Below are 26,870 nucleotides of genomic sequence, written 5' to 3' on the forward strand. Positions count from 1 at the left end.
TGGTCGTTGGATGGATTGCTTTCCGAGTTTTCTGAGATTCTGTCTTTATTTGACACCCACTAATTACAGTGCCAAACTTAGAGCTGAAGTGTGTGACGTACCCCACCCCCTGCTGTCCAGAGCCCATACTGAACCATTCCTTTCCTCTAACCCTCATTCACCAAGCCAGTATTTCTCCTGCCCTAAATCAGCCCAGGGCCAGGTACGAGACAGCTGGGGACAGCCCCTGTGGCCCTCAGACTGCCAGAATTATTCAAACTAGCCAATCCTAAGCTGTTTCCCCTGCTGTGTCTTGCCTTTCCCATGCAAAGCCCTGGCCTATGCCTCCTCTTTCCTTTTCTGCCTCATTACCTGCCCTGGTGCTTCCTCCTATGGCCCTGCCTGGCATGATGTGCCTCTCATTTCTAGGGGAACTGTGAATAACCTTAAACTTCTCTTTCCATGGCATTGACCGCTCCATGTGGACATTCAATCACCTTATTATTAATCAAAGTCTGAGCACAGATCAATTGCTTCAGGAGGTAGTCATCGAATCCATGAGCAAGGGCTTGGAGCACTTACTGTTTGCCAGGCATTGTGCTACGTTCTAGGATGATTTTTGTAAACACTGAAAAGTTACAACTTAGTCCGAGAGACGGGTCATATTTTAAAAAAAAAAAAACTAATTGTACACAACTATGCTATATATGCCTTGCAGGTGACACAAACCAGGAACTCTGGAGAAGTTTGAAATAAAGCCCAGACTTAGACAATCAAGGAAGGCTTCACTGAAAGACTGCACTGAACTTAGCCTCGAACAATGGCTAGCGTTTAGTTAAAGAGGATGGAGAGGTTGTTCTAAATAAGGAGCTACAGCGTGATCTAAGTCATTGTGCAGAGCCTCCAGGTGGCATGTGTGCAGGAGGCTAAGCACGTGGAGAAGATCCTGGAAGATTAAGGACATTTTCAGAGGCAGGAAAGGAGTGGCTAGAACATCTTACTCCCCAATAATTAAATCTCACGTTTGTCTGAACACTGTCTAGTTGATCAAAAACATACATACTTTTCCCTTATGAGGTAGATTTCGCCGTATTTTTTCAGATGTAAAAAGTCTGTTGGAGGAAAAGAATGCATCACAAGTCAGTTCTGCGGATGGCAGGAAGCGTAGCTGCTGAGCTGCACCCAGGATGGGTGCTGTGAGAATCCAGTCCCAGGCTGGTGTGTGGCTTGGAGAAGGTGCATCAGGGAAGGTTTTCTGGGGGAGGCACAGGAGAGCTGGCTCTTGAAGGATGGGTTGGACTCTTCTAGGTAATGAAGGAAAGGAAGGGCATTCTAGTCAGAGGGAACAAGATGAGCTAAGATACAGAGATTGACATTTCTGGTATGACCAGAGACAAAGTTGGCACCCAGGACTTCTCTTTCCAGATCTGTGTTCTAGTTGGATGAAATTTATCCCACCTTTCTGGAAGACGTTGCCCCAGTCATTTTACTTAGAACACTTTTTTCTCATTTTTTTACCCTTACTACGTGCAGAGAAGAGTAACCAAAAATGAAAAATAAAGCTTATAGACAAAATTTATTTCTAGATGGAGATTCTTAGAAGGAGGGAAAAGAATCAGATCTAAACATCATCCCTAAGCCACGAGTGTAAGTTTATTTGAAAGAGATTTTGTTTTTTGTGCAAACGGTGTAGCTTGAATGAAGTCTTACAATGGAGATGGAAGCCTTCTCCATGTTTCCTTTCATTCTTTAGAGGCACGCATGTGCTTGGAGGAGCAAAGATTGTAATAGAGTGCTGCAGACAGCTTTTGTTCCTCATTCTCCACAGAATAGGTTCCAGCCTTCCACATGTGTATGTGCATTGTAAATATCGCTGTCACATGGCATCAGGCACTTGAGGAGATTTTGTGTAGTCAGTTGTGTCTGTTCAACATGAGTTTACTAAGAAAAGGTGATTATAGGACTCTGATCCTCCAGAATGATGGACTGAGATTGGGTAAGGAGAAGGGTGGGGGAGGGTAGATTCCTCTGCTTATTCTTGTTCTGTGGCTCAGTCTTGCTCTTCAAAGACCAACCTTCTCATTGTGGCTTCCAAGGGCCGCCATGGTTAGCCCCCAGCCTCATCCCTTTCTACTCACATGACACTAAGGTGCTAGGTTTCTTTCCACCTCAGGGCCTTTGCACAGGCTGGCCCTTCTGGTTGGAGAGTTCCCCTTCCTCTTTGCTGAGTTAGCTCTTGCAATTCTTGAAATCTCACTCAAACACCAGGCAGTGTTTCTCGGACCTCCAATCTAGATCAGGTCCTTACATGTTCTCATAACTCACGATCCTAGTACTGTTAGTAATTATGTAACTATTTGTGGAAATAGTGGTGAACTGTCTCCTTACAAGCATATAAGCTTGCAGGGAAAAGGGATTGTGTCCTTTTTGCTCCCGGCTGCATCTCTAGACCCTTTTTTCAGAGAAGGTGGTCAGTTGACACTTAGGGAAGGAAGAGATGGAGGGGGGGAAGGAAGGAAAAAATACACAAGTCACTCCATTTGTATATCATCAAGTGTGTGTGTGGTTCACTGTTTAAAATAGCTTTAATTAGGTATAACTGACATACAGTAAACTACACTAATATTAAAGGGTACAGTTTAATAAGTTTTGACACATGTCTATGCGCATGAAACCATCACCACCATGAAGATAATGATCATACCGATAACTCTCCTAAATTTTTCTTCATACCCCTTTTAACCCCTCCCTCTCATCCACCCCCCCCCCCAGGCGACCACCAATCTGCTTTCTGTCACTGTAGATTAGTTTAAACTTTCTAGAGTTTTATATAACTGGAATTACATAATCTGTACTATTTTCTTGTCTGGCGTCTTTCGCTCAGCATAATTATTTTGAGATCGATCTATGTTGCTGTATATATCCGTAGTTCATTGTCTGTATTGCTACATAGTATTCCGTTATATAATTATATCATAATTTGTCTATATATTCCCCTTGTTGATAAACATTTGGGTTGTTTCAAGTTTTGAGCTATGAAAAATAATGTGTGTGAACATCTGTCTGTAAAAGTCTTTGTATGGCCATATGCTTTTATTTCTCTTGGGTAAATACCTAAAAGAAGAATGGCTGGGTCATATGGTAGATGGAAATTTAATTTTTTAAAGACGCTGTCTGTGATTGGCTTTTCAACCCATCTGCTTCCAGCAAGATGTTGTGAAGATTGATACATAACATGTTTTTAAAGTATGTTTTGAGTCCTTCAGGGAAAAAAAGGGCAGGCCAGAGTGTGGTAGGAAGGGAATTCCCAATGAGAGAGTGAGAATATGATAACATTTTAATTTGTGCAGTTTAGGAAATGGACAGCAAGTCTCTAACCCCTGACTTTCTGAGTGTCACTCTTCTCCTTCATGGCACACAGCATCTCCCCCTCATGCAGTGTTCCCCAGATCATGCCTCTGGGTGCTTCACATATTGAGAACTCAATAGTGAGGCAAAGGGCCATGTTTATCTGTGAGATCCAGCCCTTTCTGCTACACATGTACCTTCGTCACAAGAAATGTCTGCAGAATCCAAAGCCCTGACCAATTTTTCTCTATTTTCTGCAGGGGACACTTAAACTGGCTTCAACTAGATCGAAGAGTATTGGAACATGACTTCCCCAAAAAGTCAGGACCGGTGGTTTTATACTTCTGTGTCAGGTATGTACACCTGGTGTCCACCCTTTTGATTCTTTTTTTTTCTTCTTTGTCAGGAAGGTCTGGGAGGGTGGAGTGATCAAAGGAAAGGGAAATCAAGTTTGTCTTGGTTTATTACCAGGAATAGAGGTCGCGGTACAGCTGCATGCCCAGTAGCTGTAGACAGAGGGCTCATCAGTGTGTGTGCACACGTGTTTGTGTGCACTTGCATAGGCTGCTTGTGAGGAATGAAGATAAGAGCCCCCCCTTTTGTTGTGCTTTTGGTGGGGGAGGGGCATATATCTCAAACTAAACTGAATCTCTTATTATCTCTGTAGTTGTTTGAAGCTACAGAACAATAGCTTGTGTATTCTTTCCTTCTGTCACAAGTGCCATTTGGCTTCTTGAAACGTGCCTATTTTATCCCCAAGAAGATGTAGATGCCTGATCACTGCACTGTACACCTGAAGCTGAACAATAATGAATGTCAACTACAAGTTTATGTATATACCTATATATCTATATATAAATGTATATAGATATATATCTATGTTTATATATACATGTATGTATGTATATATATATGTACATATATATATATTATGTATATACTTACAAGAAGCGGAGTGCAGCATTAGGAATAGAGACAGTGGAAATGTAATGGCTGTGTGCCATGTCAGAGGGATAGTGGGTGGGGGAAAGGGGGTTCACACAGTGCGAGGGATATAAATGATAAACGTCTAAGTATTACTTTGTCTTGTGCACCTGAAACTAATAAAAAATAATTAATTAATTAATTAATTTTTAAAAATGAAAAAATAGTTGAACCCCAGCAGTAAACCACAGACCAGTGCATTTCCCAGTGAGGGAAAACATGGCATAATAAAATATCAGAAAAAATGGGCACTTTCTGTTCGTTAATCTACTAAGAGAAGTTTTATTTTGTGACTGGGAAGAACTGGATTTGCTTCTCGCAGTTAATCTTTGCAACAATCTTAGGAAGTTGACGGGACTTATCGCGTTTGTTTACAGAAGGTTGTGTGAAGCCAGACGGGTTCATGTCATGCGTTCCGAGGCAAAGTACAAATCATAGCAAAGCCAGAATCTGAGCCCCCAGTCGGTGGAGCCACAGGCTGTTTGTATCCAGAACCTTCATTGCAACACAACGGCAGAGGCATTTAGCTTGAGTGCCTCAGTCTTCCTATGGACACTAACCCTTCCACCAAATACATAGACCCAGCTCTTTTAAACTATGTGAAGGGAAGTTCAAGGGCAGGACCCAAGTGATTTACAGTGCCATTCTTCCCGAAGAGCATGGCCAAGAATGCAGTTTTAGACGTAGCCATCCTCATACCACAGGAGGCATTAGAAGGGCCTAAAATCAGAGTTAAGGGCCCCATTTAACAGGTAGGAGTGTGTTTCTTTGCCACAGCTGGCAGAGTAAACTTGCATTTAATGCCTTTTTGATTTAACAGCTGTGAACATATCAGAGCTAATCTTAGCCATTTTCATTATGGATGGGCATGATTTCAATGTCATGTTCTCTTTAATGGTATCTGCATTTTCTCAGATAAATGGAAAAGTAACCCTATAAAGCAAAAAGTAACCTGTAATGGAAGGTGGCTGAGCGCACTTGCCATACATTAGGCTGTCCCCTCCTTCCTGGGGCTTTTCAACAACCTTAACGAAGAAGAGAAAACACTGGGCTGGTTGCATGTCAGGTCTTTTTTCCAGGTGTCTGTGATGAGCCAAGTTATTTGTGGGTTGGGGGAGCCAAGCCTTGGAGGAAAGCTTGGGGCGCTATTGAAGTGTTTGTTGCTGAGAACATGCAGATGGTTCTAGATCGTTTCAGGCTGACTTCTATCCATGAAACGAGATACACAGAGGAAGCTGCAGCTGTAGAACTGGTGTTGACAACAGACAGAGCCAGGATCGGGGTGACTGGAGACCCCAGTGATGCTTCTGCCATTGGCCTCCCGTTTTCCTAGTTGGCCACAGCAGGCACCTCACAGAATGCTGCTAAGGAAAAAATCCAAATACACGTTTAGGGAAAGACACCTAGCAGAGTACATCCATGGGTAAAAAGCTCCTGCTTCAGCTCATTGCAAATGCAGAACTTTCTGGAGAGTCTCAGGTTCCTATTTCTAGTTAACTCTTGGCCACCTGTATACTTCAAACTCAGCAGGTTCAAAGCTAAATTCATTGTTTTCCCACCCACCGTTACCTCTCCAAACCTCAAACCTGTGACATTCTTATCCCCTCCGTCATCTAGGCTTTCAGTCTGGAAGTCTTCCTTCTTCCTCATATTCTATGTGTATTAATTCTCAGCTGCTACTTCTAGGATTTCTCGCTGCCCTGCTCTCTCCTCATCCTATGTCACTTGAACTATTGCAACCGCCTTCCAGGGTGGGTGTCAACTGGGCACCAGGCACAGAGGACTCTGGTTTCCAGGACCCCCATCACCCTGAATCCTCCACTTTCCAGCTAGCTGAGCAGCATAGGAACAAAACAAGAATTTGTTTTCTCCGAGAGGGGAGCAAATTCTCCCTCGGAGGCAAAATCTGCATGTTTACCTCGGTTTGTACCCTGAGAAAAATTCCCGCCTTGTAAGTCAGTGCCTTGCTAGGGATGCCCAAAGCCATTTTCTCCTGGCCTATGCTGGAGTCCATACAAGGGCTCCCATCCAGCTGGGCATCTCCCTCTGCATGATGCCAACCTTTCTAACAAGAGCAGCCCCAGCCCAGCCTCCATCACACATGCACACCTGGCAGCAGCCTGACCCACCAGCCCCTCACAGCCTTTCTGCTTTCATATAAACATCTATATATTACATCTGTTTAACATGTGTCCGGTTCGCCTTCGTGGAAAAGGAGAATAAAACTACCTGATAAGAGACCGTGGGAAACCTCGACTGCCTTCAGCCAAGTTTTAGGAATTCATTGAGTGGAAATATTAACCCTTTGTCACTGAGGATCTACGCTTGGGCTGCCGGCCCAACGTGATTTGTTATTTGACATAGTTTCGTTTTCCGTAAAGCATATTCAAAAACAAAACATCTGTGAGAGTGAGGGCAGAATTATTGCCTCCATCCAACCGAACAGGAAAAAATCAGACCCCGGTATATTAAATAATGTGAATTTGAATTCAGAAAATTCTGCGTCAGCCTCGAAGCCAGAGTAAGTCTTTTTAATAAGCATTTTCTCCTTGGAGGGCCTCGGGCTGGTGTGACACTACAGGACATTCTCAAAATGGCAGGACGGAAGACTAAATCATTGACCTGTGATTTAGCCTAAAAAGGACCCGTTCTCTCCAACTCATCAGTCAAATCACTAGGAATGATCACATGGCTTCTGGGTCTTAATAATTACCCCAAAAGGAAAATGGTTGGAGAGAAGGGAGCTATCCATTATTCAGGATGATTGTTAATCTTCACAACAACCCTTGAAGCAGGTATTAGTATTCCCAATGACAAATAAGGAGATGAGGGCCCACAAAGGTCAGGTAAATTCTGCCCCCAGCATGACTAATAAATTATGGTCTCTGTCAGATAGATCCAGACCTCAGGCTCTTCCCCATTCACCACGCTGCCTGCCTCTCACAAGTGAAAAGAAACACTATGATTGCTTATCAGAGACTGCCATGTAGCTCCCTTTGCAGGCAGGGTCAGAGGCACCCAGGTCAAGATCCCTGACCTTGCCTCATCTCATATTCCACACTTGGCCGCGTCTGCAGAACCAGCGTCCGTCTGCAGACATGGTAGTAAGCACAGATTGCACCCAGCACTGGGTGAAGCGTGTGGAGAGCAGCACCCCCAGGCCTGACACTGCCAACTCAGGCGCCATTGGCACAGCACCCCTGCAGGGAAACCCACAGTCACAAAGCTTGGCAGCCTGTTGGAAACTCCACACTAAGTGAAGGAAGGACGTATATGCATGTTCCCCAACTTCCAAAGTCCCATCAGCCTTGGCTGCCATCATCTCTTTGCCAGTTTAGTGTAAATCCAGCTATGCACCGTGGCAACCACTCCCTTACCCTGGACCTCACCTCCCCTTGCTGCTTGGTGCGTGCATGTGCACACACACATGCACCACATACACACATACACACACACATACACACAAAACACAGGGTTGGATCAATCCAATCACACATTTCTTTTATTGCTACTTCTGGGCTGCTGAGTGCACTCAGGGGGAAATAGCACACAACTGCAGGCTGGCGCATGATTGTGACCCATCTCACAGAAAACATCAGTTTTCCTAGCTGGTTCCATCCGTGTGCCTGCTCAGGGTTCCTGCATGCCCACAAAGGCTTTCGTTCCTTCCTGCTGCAGACTCCAAACTAGAAGCTCACCACCTCTGTGCTAAGAAGTGACAGTGCTTAATGATTTTGCAAAGAAAACGAAAGCTTGCATGAGTGAGCACCACCAACTTCCTGCTCCCTTACCCACAAACGTGATTGTATTGGCCTCAGCTTTGTGGCCTGCTCACCGACCCACTGCACACGCATGTCCCCAATCTACCCAAGCGCCTCCTGTCTCTGTCACAAGCACTACCACCCATCCAGCCCCCCAAGCCAGAAACGTGGGCGTCAACCGTGACGTCAGCTGCTCTCTCCCACCTGCTCCCTTCTCTACCCTAAGTCAGTAATTCCTGTTATTTCTGTTATTTTAAGTAGCTCTTAGACCCATCCCTTTCTCTCCATGCACACCCCCTTGGCTGTAATTAATTAGGGCCTCCACAAACCTTTCCTAGGGTTGAAATCTCTGTAGTCATCTCTTTTTCTGCTCTTGGCCCCTTGCAATCTCTCCTATGTTACTTACCACTGGGCCTCTTTCTAGAATTCTCTTCTGTTCCCCTACTCATAATTCGCCGGTTTGCCCATTACCACACTAAGGGCAAATTACCCGGCATGTGCTGTCTGGCCTCACTTCTGCATGCCTGTCCAGGTTCATCTCCCCCACCCCCTCACCTCTCACACACATACTTTACAAGCTGCCCCGTGATCACTGTACAACCGAGATCCCATTCAACTAAAGACTATTGTTCGGGCGATGAGGCAAGCTCCCCAAATTAGAGAACAATGACCCTCTGAGAGTGTTCACCAGGCAGGCTTCAGAAATAGCTCAAGAAAAAATATATACGGAGCTCCTACAAAATAATGTTGAATGTCACCTATAATTAAAAATAATATATATAGGCACAGGATGTAAAGTAAAGCATAGAGAATACACGTAGCTATTGTAATAGCTAGGTATAGTGACAGATGGGTGAATATAAATAAATAAAACTATAAATAAATACAAATGAAATTAAAAAAAAATAAAGTGGGAATGGTCAAAAGAAAAAATGTAAGGAAAAGTGGCCAGCCCACCCAAGGAAGCCTCTCTGACTTTTTAGAGACATAGTTTGTGCTCAGAATGCCTCCTCCATGTCTGGACTGTCCCTTCCATTGTGTCATTTCCAGCCAAATGTCCCTGGAACTCTGGTCATATACACTGTTTGTAGGAAAATAAATAGAGATGAGATTTGTCTCCTCAAACTAGACTTTCACAAACAATACACTGAGCTGGGCAATGGAGAAAAAAAAGAGAGAGAGAGAGAGAGAGGAGATGCCAGGAAGCTTTAATCCGGGAGAGGGGATTTTACAACCAAGTTCATGACCTGACTGTTGGTGTCTTTCCTGTCTGTGGAGACACCGAGTGCTATTTCCTGGCACTCACAGGAACAATGATGGCATGGATCTAAAATGAGAGCCTGCTAGATCTCAACTGGGTGTCCCGGTTAAGATTTCAGTACAGTTGAAATTCTAATCAGAGAGATTTGGCCACAGATACTCACAGCGGTCTCAACTATCGTTCTCATTACGATCACTCCTTTTTGTGTTCATTGCAAAATGAAATCACTGGCCCATTTAATTAACACTTGCTGTAAATATTCAGGGATCCCCAAGTGCCAAGGGGTGGGTGTGAGAGGGAAGAGAAGCAAGGGGCCAGTGAGGAAGCCTGGCTGCTGTCATCTCGCCGGACAGTGTTCAGTCCCCTGCATTCTGAGGCCTCCACAAGTTCAAGGCTTCAGGGCCTCTTGAGTATTTAATGTGTATAAATACATGACGATATCTCACGCATGTATTCCTACTTCAGACGATGTGATAAAATAGTCTTGGGTCGGGGTCACCGGGGGGCCAGGTTGGGTGCAACATTGCTCGTGGAGCCCAATGAACACTCTTGGCCAGGAGTGTCGTGGCGTGGAATTAGCCCCTGGTCTTTCACAAAAGGTGAAAGCATTCACAGACTCTATGAAGGAAGTTTTTATGCAACTTAGAGCAGAGAGAGAATGCCACGGCAGTGTCCAAAGATGATGGCTGCCTCGGGTAGCAAGGAGAGAAACACCGGCGGGGGTGAGGGGGGGCCGGGGGGCGGTCGCCAGGGCAGAGTCCAGAGTCTCAGAGTGCACAGCTACACTAATTTCAGGTTAGCTTCTTCTTACACGTACAGGAAAGGGGGAGTCGGTCAGGCAGGTTTGAGGGCTGACATCCTTCCTGGGGTCTGGTCTGTTTGAAGACGATGTTATCTCCGAACTCCGGACTCAGGCTTGGCCACAGCAGCCTGGGACTTGAATGTGTCACCAGTAAAAACTGCAAGAAGTTGTGAATTGGATTCCAGTGTCCGGGTGCCTGAGGCTTAAGAAATTGCTCTTTCCCAGGTTAGGATGTTAGTTAACGAGGTATGGGTTTACTTGAGAAAGAGAACAAGCAGAGTTCTTCAGTTAATCTGTGAGGGGAGAAACAGAGAGAAAACAGATGAATATCTGTTGGATGGATCAAACTGCACACAAATTCAGTTTAATTACAGGTGGCTAAATAGCGAGCTATGCAGTGAGTTGAACCGCAGACTAGCTAAGTGTAACTGTGTTATTGATTGCCTGAATTTCACCCTTACAAGGAGCACTGTTCCCTTTGACTCAAAAAGAAGCCTGACGATTCAGTTCGGCTCAATCTGCTGAAGGAGCTGTCTTAAAGTGTAGGTTTTATTATGATTCGGGTATGATGAGGCCAACGGATCAGGAAATGGCTGTCATTGAAAAAGATAGTTCATTCACTGCTCATAGTTTCCAAGAGAAGGGGGCACACCAGGCCAGGCTGGGCTGCCCAGGGGTGCCCCAGGCTCCGTCAGGAGGTAGAGGGGACTGGGAACTGTGGGCCAGAGCCTATATTGTCGTTTCTGCAGGAAAGAATGCATGAGGATTGGCTGCTTTGAATAATTTCAGAGGACTCTGGGGCAAAGCTGCTGTCCTAAGTCTATGATTCCTGGCCCTGGGGTCCTTAGGGCAGGTGAATAGTGGCCAGGAGTGTAAGAGTCCCACAGAGGAGACGGGAAGGATGTGTGGGCCCCCGACTGGCCGGTCTGCATATGAAGGGCAGGCTCAGAGGAGTCCTTCAGTATCTCTAGGAATTGGCTAATGCTGGGAATGCAGTCCCTTCAGGGTCAGCAAGTCCCCAGATGTCAAAGCACCAGAAACCCATGGTTAATACAGAACCGGTCTTGCAATTGTTCATGAAAGCCCTCTGAATCTACAAGAAATCATCCATTTCCTTGGGTTTACCCAGAGACGTAGAATTTTCTTTTGTGAACCAGGTCTTGGAGGCAGCCTCACACGGGTAGTTAAAGAAATGCAACATCGCCCCCTGCTGCCAAATAGGAGGACCTTTGACAAGGCTCTCAGGAAAAATAAAAAATGACAGCACTGGCTTAAAAAAAAAAGAAGAGGAAAATCTCGACTTTGAACCCAAATCATCAGCATTTCCCATTTCCACAGAACCGTCTTTTTCCTAGTACACTGGGCCCCGGTGTGTGCACTGAGATGTCTGAGGTCTGTTTTTCTCTAGGCATTTTTGACTCGCCAGTTTCCTAGCCCAGATGGAAAGTTCAGAGTAAGTTAAATATCCAAGGTTGCAGAATAATAACATGACAGACCTAGAAACTCATAGGGTTTTCCAGGCTGTTTCTTGGTGATAAAGGTTAACAGGAAACTGTTTTCCAGTTTCTGTCAAGAGGACGTGATTTTTTTTTTTCTTTCCAGAATATGCTTGTTATTTCCTCTGCCTTCCTGTCTCTTGGACAGCCAGACAACACAGAACTTGGTGGAAATAAATGCGGTTGCAAAAAAACAAATGTAAAATTTGCCATCTCATTTCAGTTTTTCATTATTAGAAAGTTGAAAAGGGAATTAGTTATGTTTTCCTTAATACACTGTTGAGGAGAAAATTGGGGCTGAAGAGACAGATGCCTTCACTCCTTAATACTCAAGACTTAAAACAAAATGCGATACAAACATTAAGGCATTGCTTCAAAAATTAAGTTGCTTCAGACCCAACAGACTTAGACTCCGAATATTATTACAGAGCTGAGGTCACTCAGTGACAAACTCAAGAAGCTTCGGCTATTGTTCTGGCTTTAGGAGTCCAGGCAATTGGCAGCTTTGAAGAACTTTCTATGTTAACAGTGAGGGGAGGGGCCAAGGGGCAAGGGCTGGGCATGGAGTATAACACCCCTAAGCTGGGCTTTCATGACATCGGGGAACTCATCTGTTTCTTCTCCCTCCTTAATTGCCTTCATTGCCCATTTCACTGTCCAGTCAGAACTCTGACCCAACGCTGCGTGGAGAGGAGAGCAGTTGAAAATCAGTTTCATTCGCAGATACGTGCTGAGCTGTATTAGTGCTAGAGACACAAAAATGAATAAGATTTGGGCCCAGCCTTCAAAGAGTTAGCAGCCCAGTAAGAAGACATCCCCAGAAACAGAAAATGACAGGACCATGGGGCAACACAGCAAGCAGAGGGCATAATGGGAGCTCTTCCCTGGGGACAGTCGGCAGAATCTGCTAAATCTTGGTGACACTGAGCCAGGGCCAAAGGGAGCAGAAGTGAGTTGGGGTGTGGGGGATTGTTTGGGGGGGTGAGAGGAAGTTTGATCAAAAGGATGAAGCAAGATTTACCTGCAATAGGACAGGCCTGCAAGTTGCCCAGGTGAAAGGCATTTTTCTGAACCACCTAGAGTGGCGTCTGAGGCTTTGTCACCCTTTCTCCCTCCCCTCCCCTCCTCTCTTTTCCCTTGTTTTTCTTTCCCTTCCCTCAGTGCCCCCTCTTCCTTCCTGCCTTCCAATTTTGCTATTCTGACACCCCCTCTCCAAAAACCCTTTACAATGGGTGTAGGTTTATAATTAAATCAAATGTAACTTTGTTTGCTTTGAAATGTAGTATTTGCTCCTGCATTTCAAGTCCCCACATTACTAAAGACCTGACTAGTTGTACAACTTGAGTTCCTCCGAGACCACTGCAGACCCTCTGCAGAGGCGTGTGCATGTCCTAAAATACTTGCTCCAAGAGCAGGAGGCAGGTGCTATTTTTTTTTTTTCAATCTGCAGTGGGAGGAGGATGGTAAAGATCAGCCAGTCTTCTCATTCCCAGGCTTTGCAAGAATGAGGGTCATACTGTAATTTCCAAAAAGTCTGCAGACTGTCACACGTGATCATAATTGTATTAATGTCTGTTGATTGAAAATATCTGCTAATCTCCGACGTTACCCTGGATTCATTCCCAAATGTAAATGAATCTGTATCTTATTAATTGCAACAGCCTCTGCACACACTTGAAAAATGATAGAAGACATGATTTTGTAGACAAGAGGTTGCTAACTGGACTTGACCTAGCATGTAGACATGTTTTCTTTGCCTTATATTAGGTTGATGCAAAAGTAATGGCGGTTTAAAAGATTAAAAATAATCCCGAAAACTGCATTTTTGCACCAACCTGATAAAATGTTGGTTTGCTGTTTTTGCTGTTGTTTTTTTAACCGGAATTACTTTCCAATATTTGAAGGCAGTGGACTTCTTAGGTGGAGAACCACGGACCAACTCGCACTGTCTTCTTTTATAGTCTGAAAACCAAGCCCAGAGAGATGACGTGACTTACCCTAAATCAGCTAGAGCTGGGACCAGATCCCTGGTCTCTCAACTTGCTCCCCAGGAGTCATTCCACCCCCTTGTAATGCTGTTCTAGAAGACCACAGCACTTGTTTCTTCTCATTTCACCTTCGGGCCCCTCTCAGTACACCCAGTTTCCACGAGGCAGAGTTGTCACACCCACTCCGAGCCTTCTCCCCCCTCCAAGGCTCTGCATTTCCATCATCTCCTCTTTCCCCTCTCATCACAATTCCTCTTCCCTTAGTGTGGCTGATCCTTAGACAAGTACAAGTACGTTATCTAATTAAGGAATTCAGTAAACTCCCAAGTCAATGTATAAAGGCACATTTAATGTAAACTTAAATAATATCAGCATGTTTCATCTTGAAAAAAAAACCTATGCACTCCATCTGGATAAAAATCCAATTCTCATTTGGCTTAATATAACATTAATGATATTATGGCATTAATATGGCATATTAATATTGCATTAATATCACAGTGTTAAGAACACTTGCTCTAGCCCTTGGGAAGAACAGAAATCCAGCCACACCTCACCACCTTCAAGATGATAGTTTGTAACCATTTCAAAGAGAAATAGTGCCCCGTGTTGAATGAAGCAGAAGAAATTATCTTTTAAAAATCCAACTCAACAATGATGAGGACAAAAAAGTAATGTGTTGAAAACAAATCATATAAAAAACTGGAAAGCTGATGTGAAAAAAGAAAGTAGATGGTCACGTTGAAGACCACTCTAAGAAGTAGATGGCAGGCCCAGTTCTTTCTACGGGAAGGGCTGTCAGGCATGATGGTCCAAACCCACCATAAATGGACTTGAGAAACACTGTTTTTCTCTCCAAAATGAATTATATATATGAACACAACTGATGATAGCTTTTTTTGCTTGTTTGTTTAAGATTGGGCATGCTAGTCGTCCTGTCACATGCTGTAGCTCAGAGATCAAGTTGATTATGTGCTTGGTCAGTTGATGCTTCTGTGGTTCATTTGCAGCTTTTGTCTTCCAGGTTTTACATAGAAAGCATCTCATACCTAAAGGATAATGCCACCATTGAGCTCTTCTTTCTGAATGCGAAGTCCTGTATCTACAAGGTAAGAACTTTCTCTTCCTGTTCGGAGTTTCCCGTTGAAATCTGAAAGTATCATTTGAAGTTGGAAATCCCAAGTCGTGGTCCCTAATGTGATTTTATTGATTAATGGAAGGAATTTGTAAATTAATTACTATAAATAAATGAGAACTTCATGAAACTAGAGCTACTGGTATAATCACGTGACTCCTTCTGATCCCAGCACTGTATTTTTGGCTCCTTGACATTTTCCTTAACCTGATCTTAGGAGTCACCTTAACCTGGCAACTGAGACAAAGAGGAAAGCTAGACAATTATGATAAATGCACTAGTCAACATAGTTCTCGCTAGTATCGATGAACTTGGATCCAAATGCAGGTATATCTGACGATTTTTAGACATTCTAGCAGTATCTCTCAGAGGGACGCTGTTGGCATTTTGGGTGGGAAACATTTTTTATGTGTGCTAAAATACACATAAAATGTACTATTATAACCACTGTTAAGTGTACAGCTTGGTGGTACATTAAGTATAGTCACATTCACGTCGTCACCACCCAGCTGCAGAATGTTTTCCATCTTACAGAACTGAAACTTTACACCCAATAAACACTAACTCATTCTTCCTCCCCTCGCAGCCCCTGGCAACCACCATTCTTCTTTCTGTCTCTATGAATTTGTCTACTGTAGGTAGGTCATAGAAGTGGAATCATACAGTATTTGTCCTTTTGTGACTGGCTGCTTCACTTAGCATAATGTCCTCAGGGTTCCTCCATGTTGTAGCCTGTGTCAGAATCTCCTAATGTTTTAAGGCTGAATAATATTCAATTATATGGATATACCACAGTCTGTTTATCCATTTATCCATCAGTGGAAGCTGGGGTTGCTTCCATCTTTTGGCTCTTGTGAATAATATTGCTCTGCACGTGGGTTTATGAGTATCTGAACACATTCCTGCTTTCACTTGTCTTGGGTGTATACCAGAAGTGGGATTGCTGGATTGTATAGTAGTTCTGTTTTTCATTTTTTGGGAAACTGCCATACTGCTTTCCATAGCGACTACACCAATTTTATATTCCCACTAATAGAAGTTCCAATTTCTCTGCATCATTGCCAATACTTGTTATTTTCTGGTTTTTTGGATAATTGCCTTCCTGATGAGGTGGTATTTCATTGTGGTTTTGTTTTGCATTTCCCTACTGATTAGTGATGTTGAGCATCTTTTCAAATGCTTATTAGCCATTTGTATATATTCTATACAGAAATGTCTTTCAAGGGACATTTCTTAATTGAGTGGGACAGTCTCTTACACTGCATCCAATTTCCCCATATGTTTGTAGTGTTCCCTTTCATTGAATAATGCAAATGCCCACACGCATGTCCAGCACCCACCTCCTCCCTGGGGAGAGGGGCTTGCAGAGCACCCCCCAGGTTGAGAACCACTACTAGGAGAACACATTTCAAGTACACACCCCCTCTGCCAGCCCCCAATACACCCCATGACTGCAGCCTTCAGCACCCTACCTTGGGCTGGCACATAGAGAAGGACAGCTGACTCGGGCTCGGTCACACCACGGCAGACTTTCCCCCAAGTGCTTTCTGTAAGTTGTGTGGCTGAATCTTCACGACACCTCTGCGAGGAATGCTACATTTTGTCCCTGTCTTCCCTGAGAGGAGGAAGAGGTACCAGGAAGTTAGGAGATGCACCCGAGGACACATGTCTCGTGAATGTTCTTGTCCGTCAGGGCTGATGCTGGCCACATGACTGCAGACCACAGAGCTCAGTCACCCCGCGTGCACCCTGGAGGGCAGACTCTACTTAGAGTGGAGGGTGTCCCCGCAGCCAGGGAACTTGAAAGCCAAGCATCCACGTAGAGCGGTCAGTGGCAGTAAAGCGGGAGGAGTTCGGGAGATCCCACTGCCTCTATTTTCATGGTTAAATAAACCCAGTTTTGGAGGATTACAACAATCTACTAATCATTAACACACACACAAACACACACACGCACACACATGTTGAAATAGTGTATCAGCCATCACTCTTACTTCTGGAAGTACTTCAGCATATTCATTGCACAGAATAGTTCCACCAATTGCAAATATTCAAAATAATGAGGGCCTGGTAGCAATCAAATTCAGTTCTGTGAAAGGACCTCACTTGGTGACAGTTGCTGAGCCAGGACTTAAACTGGGCTCAAACCCAGAACGCTCAGACTGAAGTATTTTGGGGTTTTGCTGAATGGAGGGAAATGTCACTAAATGTAGTTCCAGGAACTTGCAAATTCCTTCCTCTCTCTAAGCCCTTGTTTTCTCATTATAAAGTGGAAATAATAGCACCAACCTCACAGATTGTAAGAGGAACTGCTGGTTTTTGTTTAATGAACACGAAAGCACTTTGAAAACCTTCGAGTAAAACGTACACACTGGCCACCAGGGGGCAGACGTGGGCAGTAAATGTCTGGAAAGTCACTGAACTGATGAAATCACACTAAACCCGGGCAAGTAAAAATTGCCCCCAATCGTGCTTGTAAAGACACTTGGGCAAAGGGACAGAAACAGTTTCTCTCTCGGGGTTGCTCAGTTAGTCTAGTCACAAATGCTGAAGGCTACGGTGCTTCTGAGGACTGTAGGATTTATGGGAAATAATACAATAGAAGGAATCCTCAAAACTAAATAGTCCACGCTACCCAAGTGCAAGTGGTGATGCAAATGACCCAGGGGTTGCTGTTCTAAAGTTTAGATATGAGGCTAGATTGTATCACAAGACCGCCTATCTCCATCGTGTCATCAAAAATAATATTTTTATTTGCATAAATTGACGCTTAGAGATTATAGAAATGTTTCACATATATTATCTTATTTGAGCCTCATGAGTGAGGTCGAATGGGACACATAAGCTTTCCAGAGGCAAGAAACTGATATCAGAGAGGTTAAGAGACTTACTTAAAGGCAAAGAACCCAGAAGTGGTTGAATATTCAAAATAATGAGGGCCTGGTAGCAATCAAGCTACCAATCACCAGGCGTGTGACCTATTTTGCACAGTTGTAAATATGTAAAGATATTGGGAGTTCCGGCAGCAGAGTGATTGTGATTTGGAGTTTAGATCTGGTGTCCCACAGACTTGGGTTTCCTTCCCAGCTCTGCCTCTTAGCAAGTGCAGTAAATGTGAACACCTTCTGTGATATCTCCAAGCTTAATTTTCCTCTGTGCTTCGCAAGGATATTAAAAGACCCTACCCACGACCTTCTTGGGAAGATTAAGCGAGATAAAGCATGAATGCAGTTAGCACCGTGCCAGGCACACTCTTAGCTCCTGTTGGGTTCAGACCCAAGGTGTTTATCTTGGCTGTGATCTTCTTTGTGCCATCCATGCTGCCCTCGGGCCAGGGGGTGGTGCCAGACATATAATCTGCAGATGACGCTGACATTCACCCAGCACAGATTCACTGTCAGCTCCCTCCCTGTTTCTTGGGGAATGATCCCTGGAATGGCCAAGTTGTTCAGATAAAATAAGCAGTTTATTCCTGCTCCTTCCAAGTCTCTGTGTCATTCACTTTCAAAAGCATTACTATTTCTTTTTGTCACAGTAATCTATGTCACAGACAATAGTGCTGGGGAAAATAGGCGGCAGCAAGAAAAGAGAAAGGCCAAATGTAAGATGGATTGACTCCATAAAAGCAGCTTCAGGCAGGAGTCTGCAGGAGCTGAGCAGGGCTGTTGAGGACAGGACATTGGGGTTATCACCCACTCATAGGGTCGCCAGGAGTCAGAGCCGGCTCAACACCTTGCAACACACAATCTTTAAAAGCCGAATGATTCTAAGAGACTTATTATGAAAATGAACTCCCCCACACCCTCACAAAGTCCCGTACTTTCAACAATTATAGCTGTTTCTTCTGGTATTTGCATATTTCCAAATAATTGGCATATTCCTTGATTTATCCATTTTCGATTAGTTGACTTCTTGTTAAGATAGGAGAGGGTTAAGGTCTTCTATACAACCATCCACACTTTCCCTTTCCCCATTTTCCCAGTGTGGGGTGAATGCCACAGCATTCCGTTATTATGACTAATCCACATAGCATCTTAATGGTATTGATTCTTTTTTTTAGATAACTAGCTGTTTCACCTAAAGGTAATAATTGTCTTGCTGTTACCTGTTTACTTTCTATGTACCCATCCTTTTTTCCCTAAAGCACCTACAGATTCCCAAATTCATTAGCAAAGTTAATTTCCAAATACATCAGGTAATAATTCATCATCAGTTCCCCTCTGGTTTGGTTTTGCTGCTCTGCCTTTATTGTTTTTCCTGGGACCTCCCTTGTCAAACCATCTGTCCTTTTACTCCAGTCTGGAAGGGGTCTCATTTGCAGCCCTCACCACAGGACACCTGTTCCCTCTCTCTTGTCGTTTCTGCACCGCAGCGCTGCAGTTTCCTGGTCCTCTGTTTCCTGGATCCCGAGTCTTCCTGTGTTTTGCTTTACACCATTGTTTCACTGAAGAACATCCTGCAGTAAATCCAGAGAAAGCATCCATGTGAAGTAAAATGTCTGGGTCCTTGCCTATCTGAAAATGTCTTTATTCTACCTTCATGTTTGATTAATAGTGTGACTGGATATGGAAATATGGAAGGAAGATTTCTCTCAGGATATCAACGGAGTTGCTTAAGAGTCTTTGACAGTTGCTCTACGGAAGCCCACTGTGCTGTATGTTGCATGTGGACCCCGCCACCACCACCACAAATGGGGTCCCTTAGGCTCTCCTCTTTATTCTCTTCGTCTGAAATTTCAGGAAGGTGTGTCCTGAAGTGCGTCTTTATAAATCCGTTATGTTGTGTATTCAATAGGCAGTTTTAGTCTGGAGATTCGTATTCTTCAGTTCTTGGAGGTTATTTTGTATTATCTCCTGTGTTTGTATGTATCTCCTCTCTTATCTCTGTGCTCTTCTTCTGGAGCTCTTGTTAATCAGATGCTAGGCATGGCCTTCTGGCCTCCTGCTTTGAAACTTCAAATCTCCTAGTCTCCATCTATCTTTTTATTCTACTTTCTAGATTTCGTCAACAGTATCTTTCATCTCCTTCTTTGACTTTTTAACCTTTGCTGTCATGTTGGTAACTTCCAAGACCCCTTACATATTATCTGGTTTTCTTTTTTTATACATATACGTTATGCGATTATTGTCTTTGAATTGAATATCCTCTTATTGCCCTGATAATACTAACGATCATGCATGTTCTCTTTCTTTCCAGTTCTTTTCTTTTTTTTCCTGTTTATTTATTGTGTTCTCTGTCTTTTGTGTAGGAGGATTTCTCAATTGTGTGTTGATCCTGGTCTCTTGGTCCATATTTAAGAATGAGGCACTGAAAAGCTAATGGGGGGATGGTCCCCTGCTGTGGAGTGATCCCTTGGCAAACTGGTTCTTTCAGTGGGAACCCCACCTATCGGTGTTTGGTTGTCTTTCCTCTGTGGCTCTTCATTCTCTCCAGAAGGGAATCTTCCCACTTCTGTCTGTGGCAGGCCATGGCCTCCATTCTGTGTATAGTCTTTCTTTCAATCCCTGCACATTCAGTCTACCTCATCCCAGCTTCCTGTTTATCTCCTCCAGGGGCCAAACCTTGGATCTCTCCAACAGCAGAAAAATGAGGAAAGGGTTTCCGTTTTATTATTTTTCCCAAACTATGAATACTACTTTCCTACCTTCCACTCTTTCTTCACCAGGAGACAGAAAGCATGACTGCAGTGGATGGATATCTCTCTTACTTCCCATGCTTTATAATCCCCCCATTTTCTACAAAAAGAACAGGAAAATAAGTCACAGTCTATCCAAGTTGTAGAAAATTAGACTGTGGTCACGAGAGAGAAGGGCTGTAATTGTCTAGTTTAAGTAGAGCAGGAAGGAGTATAGAATGGGGTCACTGACACCCCACGTGGCCACATGCTCTGACAGCACTTCTGATGTGTTTTAACTAATTAAGGTGACAGGTGGGTGATGGTAAGGAAATTTATGACCAGGGGATAGCTAGAATTCATTTAGAAATCTGTCTGGTTCCAGGGAAAAGTCCCATAGGAACTCTACCTGGGGATGTTGTGTGCTCCCTGGGAAGTGACACGACAAAGCAAAACTCTCCTGCCAAGATTTCCATCTGGTTCTCTCCCTCTTTGGATGTGGCCTCCTACATTGACTGAAGAGGCCCACTGGTCAGCCTCCCAGGAGACAGTGGACTTGTCACACTGTGTGGGAGCGGTTGGATGGATGTGGATTCTCATCTCAGCTCTGTCCCCACCTTCAGCCTGCAGGATCCAATACTGCCTGCTCCAAGTTCTCCACTGACAAAATCAAATGGCTGTCACAAATTAGTCGCCACGATAATTTACAGTAGCCATGCAAACAACAAGTACGAGGCCATAAAATGTTAGTGTCTGTTTCATTTTTTTAGAAGGATTCCCATAGATTATAGACCTTAAAACTGTAAGGAAAATAATGAAATCTGAGATCCAGCCCCCAATATTCTTCACAGAGAAAGAAGAAAATTGGCTCCCACACTGAAAAGTCTTTTATCTCCATTCAATTCCTCATGGAAGTAATTTGAGACCTATATGATTGAAGTTGGGCGAAGTGAGGGACTAATCAGAATGACTAACTGTGCAATTATAAATCTCATGTTTGAACTGTATAATCCTGTCCAGACCTCAAAGGGTTAACCATCTACTCTTTATTTGTCAAACTTAAATCATGCGCGATCTCAACACTTATGTTGTCCAACAATGATAACCAGAGAAACAGGACCCATGGTCACCATCTGAAGAGGGACTCAAATGTGCCTCTTTGGTTGGAGGAAGTGTGCACGAGCATTTTTCTGAGTGAATTTTTATGATCACCTTCCATGACCTGTCACTGAACGAGGTACATAGTCAATGCTCACTAAATTGTTTTTCACTGATTACTGTCCAATCCCAGAGAGCAAGAATTCATGTATTTCCTGTGAAATTACCAGGTTGGGTGCCCACATGTATTCACTGAGTGCAGATCATGTCAGAAAAGAAAAGGCTTAGTTTTATGTGTGCTGGGGGATCTTGGCCAGCCTTCTTGTCTGAGATGTCCACATTGGTCTGAGAGCTTCACATATTCTTGGAGCTTAAATAATCAGTCTGGGGCCACATTTGCCACTTAGGTCTAAATGTCATCACTCTTATTAAAATTAAAATAAGCGGTCTTTATCCAAAATTTTCAAAGAGCTTTGCTAATGAGCAGATGGTATCATCTCCTCGGAAGATGAGAGAAACAAAGCCCAGAATCAAGTTCCAAGGACTAAGGAACTAATCTAAATATTAGTCTCAGACATACAGAACCCTCGTCCATATCTCTTAGTTTGATTACCACAGGTATAGTGTACATACTTTCATGACTGAGAGCGGAAGGAAAGAAGGACAGACAGGGACTTTCATTTTCAACTCTAGAAACACGTGAACTCATCCTGTTGCTGTGCCCATGACCTCTAAAAGATTCTTTGGGGTCATGATATGGGCGGTCCCTGTGCCACAGAATGAGAGAGTGGTGGCCCAGCGTGAATGGCACGTACTCCGGTGGGTCATTAGACAAACATGAAGTGACTTGACTGATGGAAAACTGGCGAAGGGCCAAGAAAGGAAGATCACATCAGTCTTATGTGCCACAGCTCCGGTTTGCCTGGAGCTTACTTTTGTGTAGTCATGGTGAGTTGTGCAATGAGGCGGGGCAGGTGAAAGGTGGGCATCAGGACCCACTTGAATGACATGCACAGTGACGGATACACCCACGTGGATACACACAATGCTGTCCACCTCTTTAAAAATATCTATCTTACTAAAGACTCCTATATATGCCAAAAAATGCTTGAAGAGCAGAGGCAAAACTGTGAAGTTCAGATTATCTGTAAACATTAGGAAGCAAAATACATAATACAGACATGATGTGTATAGTGTGTCTTAGAGTTTCCAAATCACCTCTACATTTGTGCCTCACCAAACTCGGTAAAATAATTGGAAAAGAAATTGTCGTCCCTGTTGTACTAAAGAAGAAAATGAAATTCAAGGAATCAAGTGATTTGTCCAGTTTCCTAGAGCTATTGGGGGGGGGGTTGGGAAGATTGGACCCAGAACCTGGAACTTTCAGGTGAGAGTAGAAATGATACTAAGCAGAACAGCAAAAAAACTGTAGTCTTTAGATGTTTTGTGGGTAGGAAGAAAGGTGGTCACAGTTGGTGAGGATTCATTAGGAAAACCATTGGATAGCCCTGCATGTTATTCTGAATGGACTTTGCAAGTGTCCTTACTGGAATCTTCTCAACCTACCATGTGGTTGTGAGTCATATTTTCTGTTATAAGTATTTCATTAATCTTACGTGAAAGTTGGAATTTCTGTCATTCTTGACCATGGAGGAATGCTTTTCATTACGATTCTTATGTGAGTGGAAAGACCTCCACCACATCCCACAGAGCCAGGGGACCATGACGCGATACTTCGGCCCTCAGGACTTTGGAGAAAGTCCATCACACCTGCCACTTGGGGTTCTCATGGGGCTCTCTGTTTGGAACACTGGAAGGCCCTCAGATAGAAATCTTTCTGAGGATATTGTTAGCCGTTATGTTGCTGATAAATGACCTCAAGCCTCTTCCTCAGCTACTTAATCACCTGGGATAAAACCACTCTGAGTGGGAGGAAGTGGGGCCACCCTCCCCCCCCCCGCTCTGAATGCACACACCTGCAGATGGTCACGTTTTGTCTTTCTGTACCTACCATTTTTCAAAAGATCAAAGAAAGTGGCACACATTATTCAGTAGTACATGAAACAGATGCCCCAAAACACACACGAAATGGGCCACGATAACTACCAGACATCATATTCCCTTCTATCAGCTTCCCTTTCTCACTGGTGAGTCTCAAGATAAAATTATTACATGCCCACTGGACCACCTTAGATTCCCAGGCAAGATTCCAGCTCAGCAAACTCTGCAGATACCCTTGGGGGCATAAAGAAATGTCACACCACCAGCAGCTGGGTGGTGCCACATGGAAAGTTCTCATCGATCTTCCCTGAATGGTCTTTTTCTGCTCTCCCTCCTTTCCCATTTCATCCTCAGTAAAGGGAAAACCCAGTGCCCCAGGGAAGTATGGGATTTTTACACATACTACAGACGGTGCAAAAAAAAAGTATACACATTTTAAGGAAAGAAAAAACTGTGTTAAAATTGTAATACTCAATCTATACCAGTAACAAAAGATGGATACAAGTCACGTGTATACATTTTTTTTGGCACCCTGGTATTTCAGGTCCCAGTTAGTTTATTTTCTCTGCTTGAGCAGAAACACAGGAAAGAAGCCCCCTCTGGTTTGCCAGAGAAGACAGACGAGAAACAGGTAGAGTGGTCTTTTTAATGTTATATGGCAGCATGGGCCTGAGAGGAGGATCCCTGGCAATATTTAGTCACTTTTCTACGTGGGGAACTCAGCTTTCAGGTTTTGAAGTACACCGGGAAATGTGTGGCGTTGGCAGATAGTCTAGAGCTCTGTGTCATCACAGTGGAATTTTAAAAAGAAAACCACCGGGGAGGGCCAGGTGTAATGGGGGGGGAAGCATTGTGAACAGGAGACATCAGGAATCAGGCAGATACTGCAAGGTAGGCACGTGTCTTCCCGTTGTTCCTAGATTGGCTCTTACACTTACCATGTAGATCTCTGTACTGACCCGTCTGAGGACAGACAAGATGATTCTTGAACGCGATCAAGATTAAGTAGCCATGGTGAGAAGGCATAATGCAGCTCTCTTTTCCATCAGATTTTGCAAGGGTGTGGGATGCCTGGGCCACTTGTTTCTTTAATTCTTTTCCCTCGAACGGGCCACATTTTGCCTCTCACGGTGTTTAATACCTTCACTGGGAGCTGGGCAAGATCAGAGAAGGTGAAAACTCACCCCAGTTAGAGGTGCTAGTTCCCATTTACCCCGAGGACAAATATGGTGAGAGAGAACTTGGATAAATGAGCTCAAGCAGTTAATTGTGCGTTGTCCGTAGCTTTACTTTGAATAATAGTATATTACAGTTAATGTTCGCCGCCATATTCATGTCCAGCAGTCTCTCCAGGGACTGCACAATAGGCGGTGTAAAATAAAATCAAATTAAAAAGACCTCCCTCTGCCTTCCCCACCTTGCTTCCCCGCACAGTCTACAGTGTAGACATTCTCATTTAGCAGATGAGTCAAATAATGGACTCAAAGTTATGTTCACACTTAAAGAAGTTGTTTCCTGTTGGTTGGTTTGGAGTTGTACATTAGATAAGCCTCTCCTTGGATGTTAAATATTAGCCCACCGTTGACCATTGGCTGCAGCCTAGGTGTAAATGTTTGACAGAAGAGCACACATCCCGATACACTAAAGCAATGCACGAACAAGCACACACAGCAACTGAAGGACACCGATTGGTGGGGATGGAAAAGAACGGAGTGAGAGTAGAAATGATCCATTGTGAAAACTCTGGACAGTGTTTCTGTTAAACGTACATTGTTAAATGATTTACATTCCGATGGGACCTGGTAATCCCAGAAACGCAATTCCAGGCATTCCTCCTCAACCCAGCACTGACAGTCTGTGTCAATTCCAGCGGCCATAAAGCTCCTTCAACTGGTTAAGCAAAAAGAATTATAGTTCCCCATTTTTCCCTATGCTCTGGTAGGTTCTCTTAGCCCACATTTCTAAGGGGGTTCAGCAGCAAACATTATCATCCATCCTCGAAATTCCTAAACCCAAAAGAGCCTGAATGATATCCTTCCCTCAAAAGATACAGGCATGCATAAGGGCATTGTCGTGAATTACAGGGGCCCATTCTGGACCACAAAAAATAATTAGAAAATCCATGAATCAGAGTTTGGTTTATAATTCAAGTGAAAAGTAACTTTTGTTTTAGCTACCTTCAGTGATAGATGTGGTTCTGAGAATATGTGGCCAAGACTCAATCCTAATTGATTGTGGAGAATGCACATCCCCGGGAAGGTGACATGCTGAACAAGAAGTTGAGGGGTTCTTTCCAGCCCCATTACGGCCAGCAAGGCCTTGCGACTTTGGGCAAGTCCCTTACAGTCCTGGATTTCTGTTCTCAGTCAAAGCAGGAGGCTGGGTAGGCTAGCTGTATCTACCGTGTTTTCCCGAAAATAAGACCTAACCAGAAAAGAAGCCCTCGCCTGATTTTTCAGGAGGACATCCCCTAAATATAAGCCCTAATGCATCTTTTGGAGCAAAAATTAATGTAAGACCCTGTCTTATTTTCGGGGAAGTCTGTCCGAGCTCTAACTTTTCTGTGTTCCACTCACTCACTGTAGGATCCAGTGATGTTAAAAAGAGATCAGAAAAGTGGACATTTCTATTTAAAATCTTGGTAACAGAAGTATGACATCAGTTCATTTCGTTATTATTCTTACATGCTGATGGACTCCAGGTTTCCCTTTGTCTTTAAACTCTGAACTATATATAACAATACAATGTTGTGCACTTAAAATGTTTTAAGAGGGCAGATCTCCTGTTAAGTTGTTTTACCACAGAAAAAGGAAAAAACCACACACACATAAAGGGGTGCAAGGAAACTTTGGGAGGTGATGGATATGTTTATTACTTTGAATGTGGTGATGGTACACGGGTGTTTGCATAATGTCCAAATTTATCAAATTATATATATTCAACATGGGCAGTTTTGTGTGTGTTATCAATTACACCTCAATAAAGCTATTTAGAAAGGAGATATAAACTATATACATATTAAGTATATATGTATATGTATATTATATGTATATACATATACATGTATATACATACACATATATTAGATTTTTTTCCAAAAGGTTTATGTCCTCTTAAAACCATGTCCATAGATCATGATTAAATATTTGGGGGAAGAACTAGTAGGACAGAAGCATTTTTAAACTTGGACCCTATAACAGCGCTGACTGATAGAACTTTCTGCAGTGACAGAAATGTTCTGTATCTGCTCTGACACCATGGTACCTGGAGCTACTGAGTGCATGAAAGAAATGTGGCAACTGAGAACTGTATTTTTAATTTTATCTCATTTTAGTGTACAGAGTCACAATCCTATTTTAACATTTTTTTTCAATAAAGCCTTATTCCTGGTTCTGAGTAGCGT

At 43.5% G+C, this 26,870-nt stretch overlaps 1 protein-coding gene across 7 annotated transcripts in view; it reads left to right on the forward strand.

Moving 5' to 3' along the window:
* Positions 1-26,870, forward strand: part of FRMD4A (FERM domain containing 4A) — a 566,526-nt gene that overhangs the window by 426,528 nt on the left and 113,128 nt on the right. For all 7 annotated transcript variants that reach the window (XM_081046121.1, XM_081046123.1, XM_081046122.1 and 4 more), the window contains 2 exons: positions 3,588-3,680; positions 14,644-14,728. In XM_081046121.1, coding sequence (XP_080902247.1) covers positions 3,588-3,680; positions 14,644-14,728 — 178 coding nt within the window. The remainder of the gene's footprint in view (positions 1-3,587; positions 3,681-14,643; positions 14,729-26,870) is intronic.

Source organism: Rhinolophus hipposideros (genome assembly GCF_964194185.1).
Source record: "Rhinolophus hipposideros genome assembly, chromosome: 1".
Taxonomy (NCBI): Eukaryota; Metazoa; Chordata; class Mammalia; order Chiroptera; family Rhinolophidae; genus Rhinolophus; species Rhinolophus hipposideros.